The 23,251-nt window shown below is 30.9% G+C and overlaps 1 protein-coding gene across 2 annotated transcripts in view; it reads right to left on the reverse strand.

The window, feature by feature from the left end:
* Window positions 1-23,251, reverse strand: part of LOC106615707 (uncharacterized) — a 78,748-nt gene that overhangs the window by 18,618 nt on the left and 36,879 nt on the right. For both annotated transcript variants that reach the window (XR_011396404.1, XM_070109660.1), the window contains exon 3: window positions 6,001-6,177. Coding sequence is in view for 1 of the 2 variants with exons in the window: in XM_070109660.1 (XP_069965761.1) it covers window positions 6,001-6,177 (177 nt within the window). In the remaining variant the exon portion in view is untranslated. The remainder of the gene's footprint in view (window positions 1-6,000; window positions 6,178-23,251) is intronic.

Consider the following 23,251-nt stretch of genomic DNA (forward strand, 5'->3'; position numbering starts at 1 on the left):
ATTGCATTTTTCTGATTATTCAGTATAGTTTTTGCAATGTCACTGGATTTTTTAAGAATTTTTCTTTCATTACTTTCTATTCTTTGTATTTGTTACAATTTTCTGCACATATAAATACATTTATACCTTAATTAGTTTTTTTATTAATAAATTTTCTGGTATTCCCCTTTCATCTTATAATTTGCTTTCACATATGCATTCGACGACCTCTTTCTTTTCCGCTTTTTTCTTAATCTATTTCCTCTACTTCCTCTACATCGGCACTTATTTTCTTGCTGTTTTCCTTCTTTTTTTCTCACTCTTTTCTTATCTTCATGCACTTGCTCCAGTTTGTTCTTAATTGCCAACTTGTTTCTATTCTACATATCTACTTTTTTTGCTGCCGTTTAAGTGCGCACTTGCACTTCTATGTTTTTCCTGTTTTTGTCGGTCACTTCATCTGTATTATTGTTGTTGTTGTCCATGTTTCGTCTGTAATCGATTTTCGTTGTTCTCCAAAGCATACGCTTAATAAACATATTTCTTATTGTTGTTGTTCGTTGTTCTTTGTTTCTGATTCTATGTTAGCTGTCAAGTTGTTTAGTTGTTGTAACGATTTTTATTGTTTAGAAACATTGTTGCGCTGTTGACAGCAACACGTACGCGATTGAAATTGTGTTTTTGGTATAATTGATTGTTTCTATTGGCTTTTGGTCTTACTCTGGAATGTTTTTGGTGTTTGTTTTCAATGATAAGTATTTTAACTTGACCCTTAATAATTTATATAAAAATTATTGCAAAAAGTGTTGTGTTGATTATAAAAATATAATATTTGGTTTTTATTCAGTGAACCTTCTGGAATCACAAATTTTATCCTTTTGGGATTGCTTGTGTTGTTGAAAGTGTTATTTTCAAATAATATGAGGTATTTCTAAGCAAAAGCTGAAAAAATATTAATTTGATTTTTTTATATTTAGACGCTATCAGGTTCTTATAGTTATTTTTAATGCCTACGAGTAGCAAATTTCAGATGGTTTTTGTTAGAGTAAGAAGAATTTTTAAAAGAGTTGTGTGAGGATTTAAATGAATCTTTTTATTCCCTCCCAGACTAATTTACCTACAATTTTACTAATTTCGATTCGACTCAGTTGAACAATTTCAATTGCTGGATATTATTATTATAAGCTCCCCTATGACCCAATATTTTGTTAGGAACTCTTCGGTCTTTCGGAAGCCTTAAGTTTATGACCAAATTGGCGGTAAAGGTTTTGATATCAGTTGAAGTACTTCTCGGTCATTAGAGATTTAAATGCTAGATAGATAGGCTAGACTATGCTTTCGGATGGAGTTGTGGTATAGGGCGAGCGAAAATTTATCTTTGAAAGCTTTAAGATCTCCCCAAGATCGAATATTTGGATGATTCATAGGTTAGACTTTACTTTCGAGCAGTGCCGTGATATAGATAGAGCTGAAATTTATGGTATATCAATCAGTAGCGCGAAGGCAGATGGTAACTTAAATAGGAATAAACATATTCAGAACAGCATTCTATATAACTCTGTCATTAGGTTAGAACACATCCGAGTAAAGCTATGTGAGCTAAAACAATTTATGGTGTGATTTTTTTCAAAATCAAATAATTTCTCATCAGGAATTTGTAAAAATTTAGTTAAAAACACATGCTAATTTTTCTAATTTCTGTAAATAAAAATTTTAACTTAATAGCTCAATTTCATGGCAGTTTAGCTTTTACCCAGTTGATTACTATAAATGCCATCATTAAGGCATTATGACTCATCATTAAGGTATTAGGACTCATCATTACCTCAACAACACACCTCAAATTAACCGCTATTGAACACTATCGAAAATTCTCACAATTTTGACATAAAGGCAAACAGAATTTTTCCCATAAAATTTTATGCGGATTTTACTTTCTAAACACCGAAATAAAAGGTGAATAGGCAATAACATCACAAGAATAAACAGAATTCGCATAAAAGCAAAACATTGTCTGTGCCACTTGCCACATTTGCCAAAGAACAATAATAAATTTATGCATACAAATGTTGCTGCGCTTATGCAGTGATGCGCAGTTAGAAAGAATAACAACAACAAGCACGAAAGTAACCGAAAGGCACGCTTGCATTCCCACAAAGCATAAATAATTGAGTGGGAGTTATTGTTGTTGGTGACATCAAGCCACGACAGCACAACAACACGACAACATAAAAGCTGCAATGGAAAAGCAACAGCAACAACAACACCGGTAAATACAAACAACGGCATCTGCATATCAACCTTGACCTTTTTCGACGCTTGCACGTAACGGTGCATTTGTATCGGACCGACAAGTACTTTCGAATTAACTGCGGTAATCCCGCAATTCTTCACTCAATTCTTAAACTTCTTTCTTTCTTTGTACATTTCGTTGTTGATGCTGTTGGAAATGTGTGCCGATTTCTGCCTGACGGGACTGCTTGCTCGCTATGCCACTACTGACCTACTGCAGCCCGCCTTCGGGGCGACACAACATCGTTTGTACATTTTCATGCTACTTAGAATAATTATATGCAACATACGAGCACACAGCTGCAAGTGAGTGTTTGTGTGTGTGTGTTGCTGATTGTTACAAAGTGTCAGCGCGGTCGTTTGTTATTTGCATTCATGCCGACATGTTCGGCTCTGTTTGTCTGTTTGGTGTATTGTCGCCGTGACAGATGCTTTGATGGCTTATCTATTGCATGCAACATGATTATCAACACCATCAACGGTGTAAGCTTAACGGTTGTGCTTGATGGCAAGTGCAATTTATGTGCATAATTTGTGACGTTTTTTTTCTGGAGCTAACATTTTGGTCTAAATATATTGTTTTTTTTTTTGTTTTGGATAATCTCAATGCTTGCCGAGGGAAGCGAATTATTTAAGGTGTGTCAAAAGTTACTGAAAATTATTTCTTTATTTAAAATTTTTGACGAAATTAAAAAAAAGAAATACTACTTCAATAGAAAGTTGCCTAATAATTCAGTACTTTAATATGATGAAAACTTCAGCCGAAAGTCATCGTATTTTTTTGGGAGCTTATGGTGGTTATGCTCTAGGTTAGCGAACGTGCCAAAGTGGCTTGCATAGTTTAAAGTGCTGACATTGGCTTGGAAGACGAAGATTATTTTATTATTCTAATATTTGTAAGAATAATTTTGGTCTTTACCATAATATTTTTTGCTGAATACTTAGTAAAATTTAGTTCAAAAATGGTATGTTTTCGACAAAAATGTGGAAACATTTTCATTTCTCTATTTTTTTCTGCATATAGAGAAGAATTACCATCATTTACATCGCCAATCTGATATGATATAAGTTATTCTGGTATAATTTGTTTTCAATTATTGAATTACCTAAATAAAAAATAAGATATTTTAATATTTAACAATCAATAATATACATAATTTTAATTTGGAAACTTAAAATTTTAAAGTAACTTTTTTATAGTAAAAAAAATCGGGTTTACTCTTTTTTCCATTTTTGTAAATATATTTAGAAATTAAAAAAAATTATAAAGTAATCGAATAATATTTTTTTTAAATAAAATGTTATCATTTTTTTTAAATAAAAAATATTTTAATTTTTTAGAAGATTGTTAAAAGAAATTAAAAAATATACCCAAATGCCACAAAAATACAAATCTCATTAAAATTCTTATATGTATTAAAATAATTTACAATATGTTTTGGCTAACTATTTAGTCATCAACTTAAGCTTAATTGCGCTATTAATTAAATCTACAAAATATTTAAAAATGTACTTGTCATGCAAGTTTACCCTACTACTACTTATAAGCCCCGCTCTTCTCCTTTTTTGTATTTAAAAAACAATTTTATAAAGCTTTGAGCTCATTCATCTCACAAAATCACTTATACTCACTATCTCCACGCTCTGTGGTGAATTGCCACCTGACTGAAAGCTTTAAAACGGAACAGTTGTGCTCATATGTGTTTGTGTTGAATCAACTGCCTTCCGCAACCACTTTGCATTTAGCAAAATTAACACCTTTTCGCTTTTAGCGAAATCTCAAAAGACACTCTTTTCTACTATTTAACATTCTTTTTCGCCGACCAATTGCATTCTGCTAACAAGTCAGCAACAAATTGGCCTCTTTTTACACATTTACATATGAATACGAGCGCAAAAAAAAAAATTTCGTGTACCAGTAATCTAATTCTGGTCAGACACGAGTGAAATATTTAACACATATTTAAATGTGTATCTATATGCATATGCATATGTGTGTATTTGTGCATTTCATGCGTGCCCACATACTTAAGATTTGAATTGGTGCTGTTCTAGTTTTGGTTAGCATGCGGTGTTGCTCGGGAAATTGTTTTTGTTTGTGCGTTTTTATATCCTTGACACTTTGATTGCAAATATTTGTGTTAATCAAGCAAATAAGTTTAGTGGATTAAAAATAATAGCAACAAATTGTTGAAGAGCAACAAAATGTAAGTTTGTTTCGCCGCCTTGCGTGATAAGTGTGCTACGTTGTTTTTACATTGGCGTGGCCAGTTAACTGATCCGTTAACGGAAGACAAAATTGCATTTAGATTTGTGGTACTTGCGTGTGGCCAGCACGAAAAAAAGTGAAACAAATAAAAATCTAGCAAAAATTGTAAGATTTATTGTGCGTGTGGCGACAATTGTCCTATTTCTGCCATTCAAATTTACGAACAACAAGTTGCTTGGTTATTTCATTGCCCGTATGTGGAATTTACTGTCTGATATATATACATATATATAGAGAGATTGTAAATTCCTTTGCAAATGAATTTCGACTGAGCATCGATGATAGTATTTGGTTTCTCTCTCATTCAATATTTGTATAATATTTCTGATTATCTTTATTTTGTTATTTTTTAAGTTTATATTATTACACAATAATTTAGATTTTGTGATTTGGTATATTTATTTCTAATTTTTTATTTTTCTTTTTTATATGTTTTTTAAAATTATTTCGATAACGATGATATTTTAAAAATTTCAGTAAAGTTATTGCTTTTTCATATGTTTTATAGAGATTTTGCGATATAAGTATTTGTATTACATTGGTAATAAATCGATTTTGTATTCGATAACAGAGATATTCGAAAAAATTCAGTAAAAAATGTTTCCCTATAAAATGTTTGTAGAGGTTTCGCGATATAAGTATCAAAACGGTTATTATGAACTGCCGATAAGTTATCGATATTTAGATAACTTTCCAATTTACATTTCATACAGCCAAAAAATAGATAAATACTATAGAATCGGAAAACTAAGATTCATTTGTTTATATACATATATGTACATATATTTATAGATCAGAGTATGTAGAGACATATTTGATTTAAAATGTGATCCATATATACCCTATACATATATTCTTTGAATTTAATTTTAACATTAGAACTAAAAATTTATATCGTTTTATCCAAAAATTATCGGCATTTCCCGTCACATGTAGAATTATCATTTAGCAAATTATAAAAGCGGAAAACTATGATTAATATATTATATTTATATGTATCGAAAATATGGATCTCGATATTGAGATACATAAAAATACATTACGTATTGAAAATATGGATATCGATATTTAGATGAATATAAATATATATAATATATCAAAATATATATATTTAGATGTACATACATTATGTTTCAAAAATATTGACTACATCGATGAAATTTAAAATTTTACATTTTTACTCAGAATTTAGAGTAACTTTAATACGGTAATTTTGAGCATTTAAATTATCGATTCTTTAGATATATATTAGCTGTATCGATATCTTCAATGTAAAATCGGTTAGTATAAATTTATACTGAATGATACCATGTTAATTAATAAATTCATAATATTTGTCGTTTTATGATTTTTTTCAATAAATATGGATTGTTTCGATGTGGAAAATTTTAATTATTGGTTATTCCGATTAATATGAATTATCGATATTTTAAGTATAAAATTAGTTAGTTTAAACTTACCACAAAATGGTATGCCATCTGGCACCCATGTGCCTTTATCGCAAACACGCCGCGCCGGTCCCAGCAGCTCGAAGCCTCGCTCGCACGTATAGGAAGCGACAGTGCCATGCGTCAAGTTCGCGCTGGAAAATACAACTGTGCTGTGGGCTGGAGAACCAGGAAAACTACAAGGTGGTTCTGCAATAAGAAAAATAACACAAAGTATTGATTAATATAATTCGAAAAAAGAGGCAATAAATACAATAACATAAAAATTAAATAAGGCAAGTCATAATAATTGTACAAGAAAACGAAAACTTGTACAAAAAGTTATTTTAATGAAATAATTTGTTATTAATTATTTTCCAAAAACTCAAAATCAAGTAAATTTTGTATCCCATATCAACGAAAAAGTGATAATAACAGTACCCAGTTTTATAAAAATAAAGAAAATATTCACACAATTTATACTTGTTGTTGCCTAGAGAGATTAAACATTTTCTTATGAACTCAGGACATTAAATCAATTTTAATTATCATTACACCACTTCCTTATAGGTAGCCATAAGTTTTGACATAAATCCACCAAGCAGTCAATTTCTAAAATAAAAATTAAAAATTCCACACAAATACAGTCATTTCACAGCCTGAATGTGTGTCCAATGCATAAATTTCACTTTTCCAGATGAATTACGCATAAAGTTACGTAACAAAGCACAGCGCACAGTTGGTTACTACGCAGAAATGAGCTTCCTTGTGGATGTCAGCGTTCAAGCTTTTAAGCTGTGCAACATACACCCAACTAAAAATAGTGACAGTTGCTGACACTAACACACTAACTGACTGACAGAAAAAGCGAGCATTAAAAATCCTGACTTGGAAGTATGCCACGCGGCGCTAGCATGCATGTGAAGCAATAAAACAAGGAAATTATGCACAATATATGGTATACGTTACATATAGAAGAAACTAATTTCGTTGTTTTAGACTTTCGTTATATAAGTCATATAAGCCATAAAAGTCGTATATACGCAGGAGTATTCACTAATTTTGAAATTTTCCCACGCCTCTTGGCGCTTGCGCAGCAGGGAATATACTGTACTTTGAAAATACAAATATATATATAATATATATATATGTATTTGTGTGTGTGTGTGTGACAGATGTGCACAATTGTCATGCGCGCAGTAATAATAGCGAGGTGATTAAGTTGAAGCAATTAGTTGGTATTGTCAAGCGACCCAGGCAGATTGCATCAACAGTTAAACTACTACGTACATATATACTATACACATATACATACTTACAATAGTTTCATATGCCTACTAACTGTTTGGTTTTCAATTTCGTAATAACTAATTTAACTGCCTACTGACCATTTTGACCTGTGAGCCGCCACTGCGTATGAGTAATCATACGATTTTGCAATAGTAAATTATAAATTTCATATATCAACAATAAAATTTGGTTTCTTTGTATTTTTTTGGCGTTTTATTATAGGTAGTTCCTCTTTAGAGTACCTCCAATGCATTTATTTAGTTTCACTGCAATTTTGTTTAGCTCTTTTGGTCTGCTTAGCCAATAGTTTGCTTCTTCAATTCACTGCATTGCTGTGCATCGTAATTGCTCGTAACTAGCACGGAAGTGACTTGTGTAAGCTGATAAGTTATAGACTATGAAAAGAAATATAAACTTGTAAATATTGCAAGAGAATTTTGCTAATTGGATTTTCTATTTGTTAGATTTTGATTTTATATATTAATATGTGAATGTTATGGGGCTTTGTTATGAAATTTAATGGTTGGTGCAGTTGGTTAGAAAATAATTTGTGGTGATATTAAAGACAACTGACAGGTTTTAGAATATTAAATGCTCTATCCAGGTTCTTATTTGAAAAGAAGAAATCTATAGTTTTCCCTCCATAAAAGAAAAGTAGTTATTTTGGACTATTTTTCTGTCAAACTATTTATTTGAAATAATATAAAACTTCCATGTTAGTCAACAAAGGCAATCCTCTTAGCAAAAATCGGCTAAAAAATTTAAAAAATGTTTTTTTGGTGTATACTGTTGAGTTGAAGATGAAAATGAAGTGAAAATTACCATGTTTGAACGAATAAAATTTTAGTTTATATATTACATCAATCAATTATTATTTTTGAAATAAGATAGCATATTAATAAAAATGAAAAGGCTATTATGAAGTGCTTTTAAATATTGTTAAACTAGTCCCTCAGTTTTTAAGCAATCGAATTTTGCACCTGCCTTTTTTCAGTAAGAAGCTGCTCATTTGTCGGAACGGCCGATATCGTATGACTATAACATATAGCTTCCATACAAACTGAACAATGTGAATCAAGTACTTGTATGGGAAACTTGTTTATTTGACGAGGTATCTTCATGAAATTTGGCATGGATTATTATTTAAGGCAACGATGTATTTTCCGCAGAAATTATTCAAATCAGATCACTTTAGCATATAGCTGCTATACAAACTGAACAATCGTTATCCAGTACTATTACTACAGCATATAGCCGTCATATTAACTGAACGATCGGAGTAAAGTGCTTGGATAGAAAACTTTTTCATTTGACGAGATTTGTTCACGAAATTTGACATGGATTATTATTTAATATATTATTTATTTGAGCGATCGAAATCAAGTTCTGTGAAGGTTATTAAAGCTTCGGTGCAACCGAAGTTAACGTTTTTTCTTGTTTAGGTTAGAGAAAATATTAATAATATGAATCCTAACTTTTGTATCAAGATTCTCCACTTTATATACATCATTTATTTCCCAGTATTTAACTTCATTGAAATTTTGAGTTAACGCTGAATTATATAACTACAACTAATTTTTCAAAACGAAATTTAAAATAGACAAGATTTTATTGCTGTTACAATTGATTAGTTCTAATAGTTCTGAAAACTTATTCTAAAGTTGTTTTTAAGAATTTAAGAAATTTTAAAAATAAATTTTTTTGAAATTTTTGAGACATATTATATATAATCTTTTCTTCATCATTTTGTCTGCAAATTTTGTTTAGGCTCTTATATATAGGCAAGATTTTATTGCTTGCCACCTTTTGGTAACTATACTCTCGTAGTTGAGAGATTTTGAAAATATAATTTTTGGAAATTTTGGAAGATTTTTGAGGTTTAAACTATCTTTTCTTCACTATTTTGCCTCCAGCTTTTGTTAAGGCACCTAAATATATGCAAAAGATTATTGGTCGCCAGATTTAATTAGTTTGCCCCCGAAAGTATATTATAAATATTTAAAATGTTCCATATTTTTTTAACTATTTAAATGAAAATTAGAAATGTATATATTTTGGAAAGTTTTGATATTTTCATAGTTGAATTTATTTACTACAAACTAATCCAAATTTGTTTTTAAAAAATGACACTAGGTTACAGTAAACAAGTTTTGTATAATTTAATCATAATACATATAAAGCTAACAAAAAAGTTAATCAGAATTTATTAAAAGATATATTCAAGGCAAGAATGCAGAAATAGTACACTTCATCCACAAAGAACTGGCATAACCCATAGCAGCATTAGTTTGTACTTGATTTAACAATAACTTGTAAAGAATTTAACTTGTTTTGCTTCCCGCGCAAATAATAAATTTATCCGTTATACAATAAAATATTTAACCGATGAGTAGTGAACATTGCTCATATCTACACATAACTCGCAGAGTAAAACATATCTACACTCTTGTCTATTATATTAGAGGTTGTGTAGAAATTTATTTCCTCCTACCAACAGGGAATAAAAGACTTAAGACACAAACTTTCAACAGCACGAAATATGTTTGTGTTGTAAACTGGAAATTAATTGCAAACCGGCAAACGATTAGCTCCGGCACCATGAGCTGTTAAGCGTTACAAAGTATACCCGTGCCGTGGCGGTGCTGCAAGAAAATGCTGTTCGCTTATGCTACGCGCACGTTTTCAAGAGCAGCCAGGGGAAGAGCAGATTTACCGTTGTGTGCACAAATATAAGCGTGTTGTTGCTGTTGTTTTTTGTAGTGCTGCCCAAGTTGCCATCATTGGCACTTGTTCTCGCCAACTTGATGGGCGATGAGTGTGCCTTCGCAAGCATATGTACTAGTACATATATAATAAATATGTTTGCATGATATGTGCGTTGTAACCGTTATGCAGTTATTGATTGCTTGATAGCGGGAAAATAATTATTGTAAAAAATTTATTACCGAAAGTTCAACAATAAAAATGATTAGTAATAATTCATTTCATTCAAAAGCGTTGGGTGGCACGATATTTGGATTGAATAGAGTGATTGACACTGAATATAATTTATTTTTTTATGAATTTGAAAATCGCTTGTGTGGTAGAGAGCAATTTATTGAATAAAAATGAAGTAACCGGAAAAATATTTTATGTAAAAATTTTGACAAAAATGTTATTTTTAGTAAAAAGTTATATCATAAAAAATAATAATTTTTTTTTTAAATATGACAAATTTACAGGAACATAATTTAATTTAAAAAAATGTTACAAATTTACCAGAAAACTATTTTATTGTAAAAAATTGTTTTTGTCAAAAAATATTATGTTTTGTAAAAAATTTGACAAATTTACCACAAAATAATTTTTGGGAAAAAAACTTGATAAATTTACCAAAAATTTTGTAAAAAAAATTTATTTTGTAAAAGAAAATTATTTAATGGACAAATAAAATTTTGTAAATAAAAAGTGTTGCCTGAAAAATTACTGAATTATTGGATTGTCTGCTTGCGAACTTCCAAAATTTTAATAATTTCTCTTCCTTCAATGACAATTACCTAAAAATTGTTACTAAAATCATTTGTTTGAGCCTTAGTGACTCAATCCTGAAATCCAAAACTCCACTCAAACGTTATTTAAATTAAAATTGTGCAGTAAAATATTTTTTGGTGAAAAACATGCAATCCACGCTTGAAAATACAATATTTTCCGCCTTTTACGCCAATCACGTGTATCAGCCTACACACACATACACACATGAATATGCTTGTGTACATTTACACACAGATATGGCCAAATCCAACCAGCTAAGCCCGTTCGCCATTCACTAAGTACGCAAAGCATACACCGATAAAGGCAATTAAGTCGCTATTTATTATTATGTAAAGCACTTGCACTACTAGACGTTGGTCGCCACATTAATGGGGACGACAAGTGGCCACTAACCGCCGCCGTGGCATAAACGCCACTGCTGACTTGTTACAATTCTTTTGTTATACCTTTTTGGAACGTTAAATTTTGCTGTTGGCATTCCGGTGTTGAGGTTATTGCTTATGTGTTTGTTGTCGTTGTTGTTGTTCGCTTGCTCCTTATTTGATGTAAGCGCTGAATATCAGGTTACACTACTTTTCCAGCCAAGTACTTGCAGTGGTTGAGGTTTTCATATGTTGTTGTTGTTGTTGTAACAAGCCTGCGGCAATTTAGTGTCTGCACTAGTTTTAGCCACTTCTGGTTTGCCGTTAATCGGAGCGGCGCAAGTGTTTGATGGTATTTCAGGTTGATGGTGATTTCTTGTGTTTTTGTCGCTTTTGATTGCGGTGATTGTGCTAACTAAAGGTGAATAAGAGTAGCTAGTGTATGGTATTCGGCATCACTGAAATTGCTTCTTTTGATTGTCTTAAAATGAAAGTTGAGTCAATTTGACTGGTTGATTATGCTAAAATTGCATATAAGGTGCTACCCTACTGATTTGATGCTAATCTTAAATAAGTACGGCATTATCTGATAACTCTACACTAGAAACTACTTATTTGTTATGTTTAAATTATGATTAGACATGAATAGTTTCCTTTCATATATGTAAATATGTGTGTATATATATTATATATTTTTTATGTCCTACAAGAATCCGCGATGTAGGAAACTTTACTCTAAATGATTCAAAAGTTATGGTATTATTAATGAAAATAGATAGTTGGATGTGTTATTTATTTGGGAAACTTTGAATGCTCACCGACGCCTTCTAAAAGTAAGCTAAACATTTTTATTTGCAGGCATATTTTTTTCTATACAGGTTCCTTTTAACACATAAATCCAGTATTAGTTATTTTGGCTTACCGTAATGAGTATATAATCTATTTTCTTTTATCTTTAAGATTAAAAACTAGTATCTGTTATGTTTTGTCTAAGTTAGAGATAATATTTCATATTTTATTTACGGTTATCTGTTAGATATTTTTTACTATCCATTACATTTAAAATAATGTTTACTGTTATATATGTGAAGCTCCTAAATGTGTGCTACGAAAAATAATTCATATAAATTTTAGTAATAATATGGAGTTGATAAGTAAAAATTTTTCAGAGGATTGAACATAATTTGAAACCTTCAAAGGAGCTTCCGATTACTTGTAATGTTACGTCACATTATAACATTATTTATTGTTGAATATAAGTATGGAGTTCCTACAAAAATAATTCGAAGAATTTTTTAATAAAAAAAAAATGGGTAAAATATATGTCAATCATACTTAATCGTAAGTTTAGCTTTTTTAGCGAATTGAAAATATTAAGCCTTCAAAGGGATTGCACAATATTTGTAATTGCATAAATTTAACGTTAAACCAGATCACAGAGTTGTTATTAATAACATGAGTTAATATTGGATAGAAGATTAAGAAGTAAGACGAAATGTATATATTTAAAAAAAAATATATATATATATATTTTCTAAAAATATTAGAAATCAGTCAGTAAGCTAACTAAATGCCATTTTAGTTCCTTTCTTGGTTTTTCTTTCTAAAAAGAATTGCCATTATGAAGATTGCTAAGATCAGAAAGTCTTTGAAATGTATTACCAAGTATGAAAATATGAAATAAAGTAAAATTTTTAAAATTAAAATTGGGTGTGACGTTGATTGATAGTCAGTAATCAATTTCTCTATCTGCATATAGGTATGTAAAGTAAATAATATTGAAGTAATCATTATTACCCGTCTCGGAAGTTAAAGTAAAAAATACTACGAACGAAATTTATTCATGTCGCCAAAAAATATGCTTTGCGTAACAGAGTCTTATTATATTTGGTACATAAACTAATGGAATCGCTGACAGTTTAGCATAAATACCATAAATGAACATATGACGATAAAATCTCAGAAAATAACTGTAAAATTCAGAGCTTATAATTTTAGAGCTATATTTTAAAGAAAGCTCGTAAAATATTTGAAGTGTGATATGGCCAGAGAATATTACATTTTAGTGAAATTATCTTTTGAAAAACATTTTGAATACTTTCGAACTTTTATGAATTCAAATAAATATATTTTTAATATAATGCATTTCTAATCTCAGTTCTGCGGTAGTTAAATTTTAACGAATACTACAAATACAACCAGAAGAAAGCATTACTGACTGGCTTTTACATTTAAACCTTTAAAATCCATTAACAAAATATTTGGGCTAATTTAAATTCGAAATTAGTTATAGTTCTGCTTTGGTTAATTTTCAAGTTTTGTTACAAAGCTTAATCTTGAACTTATCTGCTATGCTTGTTGTTGTTGTGCAACCTTAGTAGAAATTAATTACATTTGTAACCATAAATTTCGGACAGCAACTCCCACGCTGAGCAGTCACTGAAGCATTTAAGAAATCCAAAAATATACGAAATATGTTTAGAGGAGATGAAAAGATAGCAAAATTAAAAGAGGGGAATTCAAAAATTATTTTTTACTAATTTACATACTAATTCACAACAAAATAAAAGTTATAATTTTAAGCAAGAGTTCTTATATATTTATGTTAAGGGATTACATTCACTTCAAAATCTGAAAAACGCGTGTTTTGTCAATTTTTCTTTGAAAAGGCATTATATCTGAAAAGTAAATAAGAAAAATATATATGTTTACAGAATTTAATGTACTTTAATAACCCGGAATTCATTGGGGAAACTTGGAAAACTTCGGATTTCCTTGATTCCGATCTCTAAGAGCATTTTCGAGAAAGAGGTCTAGCGGTAAAGAAGATCCTTCTGCTTAAAATTATTTCAAATACAAAATCCTAAGTATTTTATTTCTATAGATAAATACAAGTATTGGTCAAAGGACCAGTCAAAATTTTGATGTAATAAAAATCAAAATTATTATCGAGCATGTTATTTCTTGGCTATTTACCTTACAAATATATCTAAGAATTTCGTGTAAAAATTGCAAAACGATCGCCGTTTTGAAGAAATTTTTTTCACCGACCCTGAAAAGAGCATTTTGAGAAAACCGTGTGTGAAGCTGGGAGCTGATTACACTAAGTTTAAAATTCTTGTCAATATGCTCTTATTTCCGAAATTATTTGCCAAATCAACTTCAAATTGTTGGAGCATATTCACAAATGTATGTGCATTTGACATAAAGATGTATGTGTGTATAAAGTAAATTTTTTGAAATTCACAAGTGGATATAACCGCATTAACTATGGTATATCTTGAAAACATTATCGTTGAATTAACTTATGCCCGAAATAATAATTGATGACTTGAGTTTGTGTGCAAATGAAGTTTAAAATATTTTATTTTTTTTGTGGATTTTAGTCCACTCAGTATGCAACAAAGCAGATGAGTTTTCAATTTAGCGTTCTTACCTACCAACTGCTGAGCTTTCTTCTGCACCTTTTTTGAGCTTTTTACTGGATATTTTTTTCTATAATTTCTCATTTCATTTATATCCTTACTCCGAGTTTATACATATATACACACATACGTGTGCGAATGTATGAGTATATCTGTGCAGGTATTTCCCTTTTTATTGAATCCACACTAAACTTGTTGCCATACAAAGATCACATCAGTAAAATCATCACACTGATGACTACACAGATGGTACTTGCTTGAACACAAAAATTCCCAACTCAATCGCGATGTGAAGCAGCAGTGAAAGTGATATCTACACCAAAGAAAACAACAAAAAAAAAAACGAAACTACAAAAAAAAACAACAGGAGAAATAAAAGAAAAATGGAAATGAAGAAGAAGTAAAAAAAAACACAAACCAACAACAAAGTCTTGTACAACTCAGAAATAAACTGGAAAATACAACAATGCTACAGCTACGACGACGCAAGACGCACAACAACAATGCGAGAGAGAGGTTATACTAATTATGATTGTTAACCTACGCAGCTTTCATATTACCCACCGAGACCATTGCAGCTGAATTGTTGGCTGCCAGACAAAACCACAAACACACAAACATTTGCTGCTTTTGTATTTGAAATGCTAAAGCAGTTACTTTTCGTAATGTTGTTGTTGTATTTTCGTGTTTTTTTATTTATTTTTTTATGGCTGTTTTTGTGAAAAGCATTATGTTGGTGTGTTTAGGTTAGCTAACGGTAAGGTGACGATTGCTATTCGATTTCGGTCAGCAAGTGCTGGCATTACACGCAATCGTCTATAAATCGACGTCGACAAAACGGTACATGTCAGTTTAATTTGTTTATGTGTGTCATTTATTTGTTGTACAAGCATTCTTATAAATTATATTCAACTATTTGCATTAATTATTCTCGCATAGGCTTTTATTGAGGGTATTTGGCTTGAGGGGACATTTTGAAAGGTAATTACTATTGTATATATTTTTATATTATTACTTTTTCACGAATTGACGATAATTTTAATAATGAATGCATTAAATCTAGTGAGTTTTGTTGACATACATTATATTGTATACATACATTAGGGTGAGACAAAAACTTAATTAACAAATACATAGGTTTAAACGTATTTTTATGCAGAGAAAAAAATATCAGCTTAATTTAAAAGATGTCGGTGAGCTTTAAAAATTTCTCATACAAATAATACCTTAAAAATTTGTTTGGAACAATTATGGATAAAGCTTTCTACAGTGCAAATTTTTGCAGGGTATAACACTTGTCTGCCTTAGAGGGATTTTTGTGTTAATTCAAAACTTCGTCTATTTAAAAGCTTAGTTTAGAGCAAAAATGTTTTCCTTCTAGGTATATTTTTATCTCTGTATGATAGGTTATGAAGGTTAATTTTTGGCACACCCTTATATGCAAACATGGGTAATTTGTCATTAAAAAAAAAATTGGGGATATTTAAAAAATTTTATTTAATGATAATTCAGAATTTTCTTTTCAAATATTCTTAAAATCATAAACTAGTATTATTCAAAAACGTAAACATATTTTTCTGCATTTCCTAATTTTTATACTCGTGCAACATGTTGCATAAAGTGCCATAACTAAGCCGTAAGTAAAGATTGACAACTCATTTTTCGCGCAACGAAACACATTAAGGCGAGGCACTTACGGTTTAAAAATTAAAAAAAAAAGTGGGCTTGGCTCCGCCCCCTTATAAGGTTAATGTATATATCTTCCAGACCAATAAAGCTATATCATTCAAATTTCCACAGAACAAATTTTTTCAACACTTCTTACGATAGTGTTGAAATGGGTGAAATTAAAACTTCTTCACATATAACGGTTTTGTTAAAAATTACTAAAAATGTGATAAATCAATAACTAAATGATTCATCGGTGCAGGAGTCAACATTAAACGATGGGCATGGCATCGCCTATTTTGAGGTGAAATCACATATCTGACCGATTTTAACCATTAATATTATGTTACAGTACGAAAATAGAGGAAATTGAACTACAACCACACCTACTTTATATGTAACACAAGTTTAAATTTCATCTGATTCTTTAACATTCCCGTATACACATAAAGCACCAATTAAAATATGGAATAGTGCTTTTGAAGGGTGTCATCTTATGACTAAAAATTGTACAAATCGAACCGAAACTGTTCAAACCCCAGTGCTCATGGTTGACTTTTTATTGAAAATAACGGTCAATGCGTGAGATAGAGTTTTTTTTAAATATAATTTTAATTAATGATTTAAGTTAAGAAGGTACCAAATTTAATTGTAATTCATTCACGCTTTCTTCGAATAATGTACGTTTAAATTTTTCGCAACATTTTTTAATATAAAGTAGCATCTAAAGGCATTTTAGGGGTTTCGATTACTGCAAGTTGCAAGAGATTAAAATCCTCGGTTACACCCGAACTTAGCCCTTCCTTACTTGTTAAACATATAACTTACACACTGAACGACATATTCGCCATAAATCTTGTTGAGCTTGCTTTGTCTTCCACTTTAAAACAAATAGAAGAACAACTGAATGCCCACATTTAAACTTCGCAGTCATAAAACTACAAATCTTTATTTACCAACCCGAGCAAATGGTAAAAGTAAAAAAAAAAAAGAAATATTGCGACAGCCGCTTCGCTGATTACTTTCTTTTTACGTCGTTGATCTCGAACGCACACCGAATTGGATCAGCAACTGGGTCGGCACTTGCACTTTTCAAGAAGCCAAATTGCAGACACACTCTACAAAAAAAAAACCAAAAACACACACACACCTACAATGCTACAACGCTGCAAACCAAGCAAAACATTCGTAGTATAAAAAACCTCATCAGATAACCAAAAGTACACTAAAGCATTGAAATCAATTTCGTAGCACAAGCCGAAAGAACAAAGCTGCCTCTTGCTGGCGGGCATAATAAAGTTCAAGTAGTTTAATTGCGCCAACTGTGCAGACAAATTGTCGGCGAGTAAACACAATGGACTTAGCTGTGTGTAGGAGAATTAGAATAAGCAGGCAGGTCACACAACAAGCGAGATTAATTGTGGGAAGTAGGGTTTTTGTTTGTGTTTAGGGTATTTCATATGGAGTTAAAATTAAAATAAAAAGCAATAATAGGTTTAATACAGTTTTTTGAATTTTTGAAAGTAGTTTTTGCAAAAATGCAATAGCAAATGTGAAAATTTATTGATGCTTTAATTTAATATAGTATATAATGTATTTTTTTAAAACGCTTATATTTAAAATTATGGGTTACTTATCTATATATTACCATGTTTATGCCACATTTCTACTCGGTTATATTCTACCCAGATAAGTTCAACACAAAAAAGTTTGCCTTTTGTTTATTGATTGATAAATTATTTATAAATGTAATATTTTATCCATCAGCATTGGCTGCCTCTTTTAAACATATTTAAAGAGAATTATAAACAATTCCACTTGTCTTTCCATTCAGAAGACATAAAACAGCTGATCTGCATTTAAGCTGACTAAAGTAGGGCTCCCGTATTGCGATTTTTTTTTGCCAAAATATATATAAGTATATATTTACCAAAAATTTTACCGCATACTTTAATTTTTTTAGCTAATTAAAATTCGATGTGATTACAGTGAATCCAAGAAATATAAAATAAGTTTGCTATAATATATAATTGATATTTGCTAATATTAAAAAGATTTCGAAATGAAAAAAATTTCGTTTGGCAGCCTTCAGATTAACATAACTCCATTCAGAATTCAGCTCAAGTAGAATTTTTGCCGTTTATGCTTTGCCTGTGTAGAATATAACTGAGTAGAAATGAAGCATAAACATGGTATATATGTAACTATATCTCTGATGTGGAGCCTTGATTGAATATTCAAAAATTCAGCTCACTTTCATCAACATATTATTGATATTCCGCAGAATCTAATTATGATTTTATTTTAAAATATATATAGACTCATAATTCCGCATTAATTGAGAAATTTACATTCTTATTAAATATTGTATAATTAATCCTCAATAATATTATACATCAAAATCTACTTTTTTCTTAGTATTAGATCAAATTAATTTGTTTCGAGCCTTTTCTGGATATTCAGCTAATCTTTTTCGATAGATTGAGTCTTTAAGAAACATTTATTTTATCCGTTTTGCGAAGTAAGCCTCCAAAATGGGAATATTTGCCTTCTATTTTCGATATTGAGCTTATTGAACACTTCAAAATTAAATGTAGTATTTTTTGTAAGATCCTTAGAAGTAAAACTCTCAACACATTCTAAATTCTTCTTGTATTTCAATAGTGTATAACATTTTTCGGTCAAGATAATGACAGATGCTACAATATTTCAAAAAATTTATATTGCAAAAATACTGCTAAAGTCAAGTATTTTAAAACTACATTTTTTCTTATGATTCAATCGCTCTAAAGTTATTTTGGTATGTTATATTATATTAAGAATTAGCTTTTCGAAGTTATCTCTCAGATGAATTACATATAACAATAATTATTTTAATATTCAATGCATTTTTTGATATAGAGTAAAATTTTTCTAAGCATTCTGTTCTCACACGGTCTTGGCTCTTCGACGATAATCTAATTGGGCTACTCTACTTTAATTTCGATATCAGAATTATAAATTTCTCTTTATAACTTTCTCTTTCTAACTCTTGTGATAGTTTTCCTGATCGATATTATAAACTTTGGCAATTATTTCAAGCCGAAATGAGTTGAGAAGTCAGTATCATTAGAAACTTCTTTACTGCATATTGGATAATTTATGAATACTATATTTACACCTCATCAACATTTTCAGAACTGACAGTTTTGCGCCATATTGAGAGAGCTTGATAGATTACGATCTGTTAATTCAAGTACTTCACGCGAAAAAGCTTCAATATCAACGAAAACTCCTTTTAGGTGGCAACTACAAAAATATACAATAACGATACAGGCTTTCGCTAGCTTCCATATATCGAAATTAGGCGATAATATGACGCCTAAAATTATTTAATTTTCATCCAAAATATGTGTTGGTGGCAACATTTTTTGAAGGTACCCAGACTTAGTTCTTTCAAACCAGCTTTTTAATAATTTTACTTTTGAATATCAAACAAAGAAAAAATTCCAATTCCTTTCGCAAACATCAATTTCCAACGGTACTCTCCTGTATCAAAATTGGTGGGAGTGTTACAAATTAATTATACATTCTTTTCTTGCCCTGCTTACTTGCCTGGGTAACCAACTATGTACTTTGGCAAATATTGGTTTATGGCTTCATGTACTTCTCTCTATTGTGGTTTTTTCACATATTTGTATTTCCACTTTGATGAGTAGCGCCTAATTACCGACATTGACCACACAAACCGGTCAGCTAACAAAGTAAATGGAAAAAAAATGAAAAATGCCAGCACGTGTGTTAGTAGTGTAGAGTTTTATATAAAGACACATTGAGGTAAGTACTTGCAACACGCCTTTTGGCCACCAAACCACAGACGGCAACACAGCGATTGCGGTTAAATGGGTGAATGCGGCAGCGCAACAAGTGAGTGAATGAATGTGATTGTGCAATATTATTAGTGCATAACGTACTGCTCGTTTTATTCGGAGAGAGGTGAGAGGCGGAAACAAGGAAAGCCAGTTGGAGTAGAAGGAGGTGAAGAAGAAGAAAAAAACAATTACTAAATGAAAACATTAGTGACTGTGAGGTGTGCAAAGAAAGTCATTGCAATATGGGTGCACAAAAAAACAGACCCGTACATATATAATTATACATATAAACCACGTGATGAAGCATATGAAGTAAGCGAGTATGCAGTAAATACTAGAAGTAGCCAGACGCTGCGATGTAGTGCAATAAAATTAATTTGCAGTTGCGATTGTGTAGATTTGCTGCTTTGTACTTATTCATGTTGGGGGTGATTCCGTTGAATATATGCAATTTGCTTAATAAATACTTTGCTCGCTACTAATTGCCGTAATTAAAATAACTGATTTATATATCATAAATATATGCTTATATAGTATATGAGTTACGTATGAGTGTATGTACAATTAAAATAAAATTTAACACTTATTAGACGCATATTTATTATTTGTATATTCATGTATAAGTATATAGCATAGAGGTTAGGTATAGTATATTATAAATTTTTAAAATTTAAAATAGAAATACGTCTCAAAATCTTGCTTTAAGTGTAAAATTAAATAAAACAAGAAAACACGATTCCCTAGCCTTCACTGTAAAATATATTTATCTTGATTTTGATCTGACAGTTTCTATAGATACATATATATGCTGTAGGTTTTATGCTATCCACGTCAATTTTCGTGAATATATATTGTTAAATAGAAGAATTTTCTATATAAGAATTCGATTTTGTTCGAACAGTTTGTATGCCAGCTTTAGGCTGCAGTGATCCGATCTGAAAAATTTCTGCGGACATTGTAGTTTTGCGTTGGAAAATATTAAACGCTTAATTTCGTGAAGATATCTTATCAAATAAAAAAGTTGTTCATACAAAGACTTCATTTTGATCGATCAGTTTGTATGGCAGCTATATCAAATATAGTGGTCCATTAGAGAGATAAAGTCGTTTGCAAAATTTCAGATCGATATCTCAAAAACTGAGGGACGTACAGACAGACAGACGGTCGTGTCTGAATTGACTCAGCTCATCACGCTTATAATTTATATATACACTTTATAGGGTTTCCGACATTTCCTTCTGGGTGTTGCAAACTTCAGGGTTAGGAAAAAGCAAAAACAGACCATAAATTAAAGTAAGAAGCGAACGATTTACGATTAAAACGCATATAATTTAATGTTATGGCCAGGAATTTAGCTTTAATATAAAGATAATAGTTTTCCATTATTATTTACTGCCATTTTTTTGCAGCAATTGGAGTCGCTCCGAATATTCTTATCCAAGACTTCAATCGTCTTTGTTTATCTGCGTAGACAAGCGACTTCATATAACCCCACAAAAAATTGTTCATCGGTATTAAATCGCACGAGCTTGGAGGTCACGTCACAAGCCCACAACGCGAGATAATGCGCTCACCAAAAGTTTCCTTCAACAAAAAATTATTGTTTCGCAACTATATGGCATTTAGCGTCGTCTCGTTCTAACAAAATGTTGTTCACATCAACATCCTTCAATTTAGGCCCGAAGAAGTCAATTATCATCACGCTTTAGTGTTCCTCATTGACTGCTATATTATGGCCGGCTTGATTTTTGAAGAAATTCGGACCAATGATTCCCTCTGTTCTATGGACACCAAAGCGTGACTTTTTGAGGATGTAACGGCGTCCAAACAATGCCTTGTGCATTAGCATCACTCCGCATCAACCGAAAGTGAGTTTCATCTTTTAACAAAATCCATCACCCAAACCGACCCATTAATTTAGTAATAAACTTGCACAATTTGCAAAGGTTGTTTCGGAGTCAGTCTGTGCATTATGAAATTGCACACCAAACTGAGTAAACATCTATACAACAACTGTCAAAGGGACCAATTCTGTAAAAGGTATTGCCCCATTGAAAGCCACACGTCTAAAAAAAACACTGTATTACATCTATCGACTCACAAGTGTAATTTCTTTTTTATACCAATAAACATTTCAGAACTTTGTGTATTATATAATTATTATCTTTATTCTTGAAGTTATACAAAAACTTCATATTAATAAATTGTCTTTATGCCTTTATGGTCAATATCATCATGGTCTGTATCGTAAAGTCTATATTCTTATGCCGCAATATACCTTATGATTTGAAAAAGATCTGTTAGACGGCTTAGGCGTATGGTCTGAAGAAATTATAAGTTATAATTTTAAGATAAATATTTTTTTTTGCTTAACCGTTTTGAGATCTTTATTTCTATGTAAAAGCCAGAAATAATTTCAATGAAAAGTTTTGCTCTGCTCAAAAATCGAAGAAAATTGTTTTCTGATTCACAGAAATAAATAATTATTCTCTAGTCTAGAGTAATATATGAGTACATATTCCATAAAATATAAAATATTGGTAAAATTTTATTAATGAAATTCAACAAAAAATCCATTGTTGTAACTTACAGACTCTTAAATACTAAATAAATGTGTCAAACAAAACTCTGAAAAAATGTGAAAAATAGTGTCAATTAACTTTCCATTGCAACTAGTTCTATTTACTACATAAATAAACGCATTTATTGAAATCTTCTAACAAATCCCAAATTAACCCATTTCGTAGCGCTGCTAATTAGATAAATGCTTGGTGTTCATATACATATGTACGTGTTTTGTGCTGCCGACAAACGAGTCGTGGTGCTAATGAACTTCCATAATTGTCGGTAAACATGCACATACTCGCACACACACACACACACACTACTGTGTTTATTTACGTTACTCCGCGCCTATAATTGACGCAAAGATGAATTTCCGGAGCAAATGCACATGCACTTGTCGCTTGCCGTCAGCTGACAGCTGTCAGTTGTTGGCCAACAGCAAGCGTTTGGTACTTGCGCAAGCACACGAGGAGGAAGCAGAACAAGAAGCAAATAAGAAGTTGGCGCAATAAAAGAATAAACAAACAAGTGAACGTCAGCCGGCAGCCAATTCACGCCTCTAAAGTGAAAAATACATACAAACATACTAGCA

This window comes from Bactrocera oleae, chromosome 5, assembly GCF_042242935.1.
Source record: "Bactrocera oleae isolate idBacOlea1 chromosome 5, idBacOlea1, whole genome shotgun sequence".
Taxonomy (NCBI): domain Eukaryota; kingdom Metazoa; phylum Arthropoda; class Insecta; order Diptera; family Tephritidae; genus Bactrocera; species Bactrocera oleae.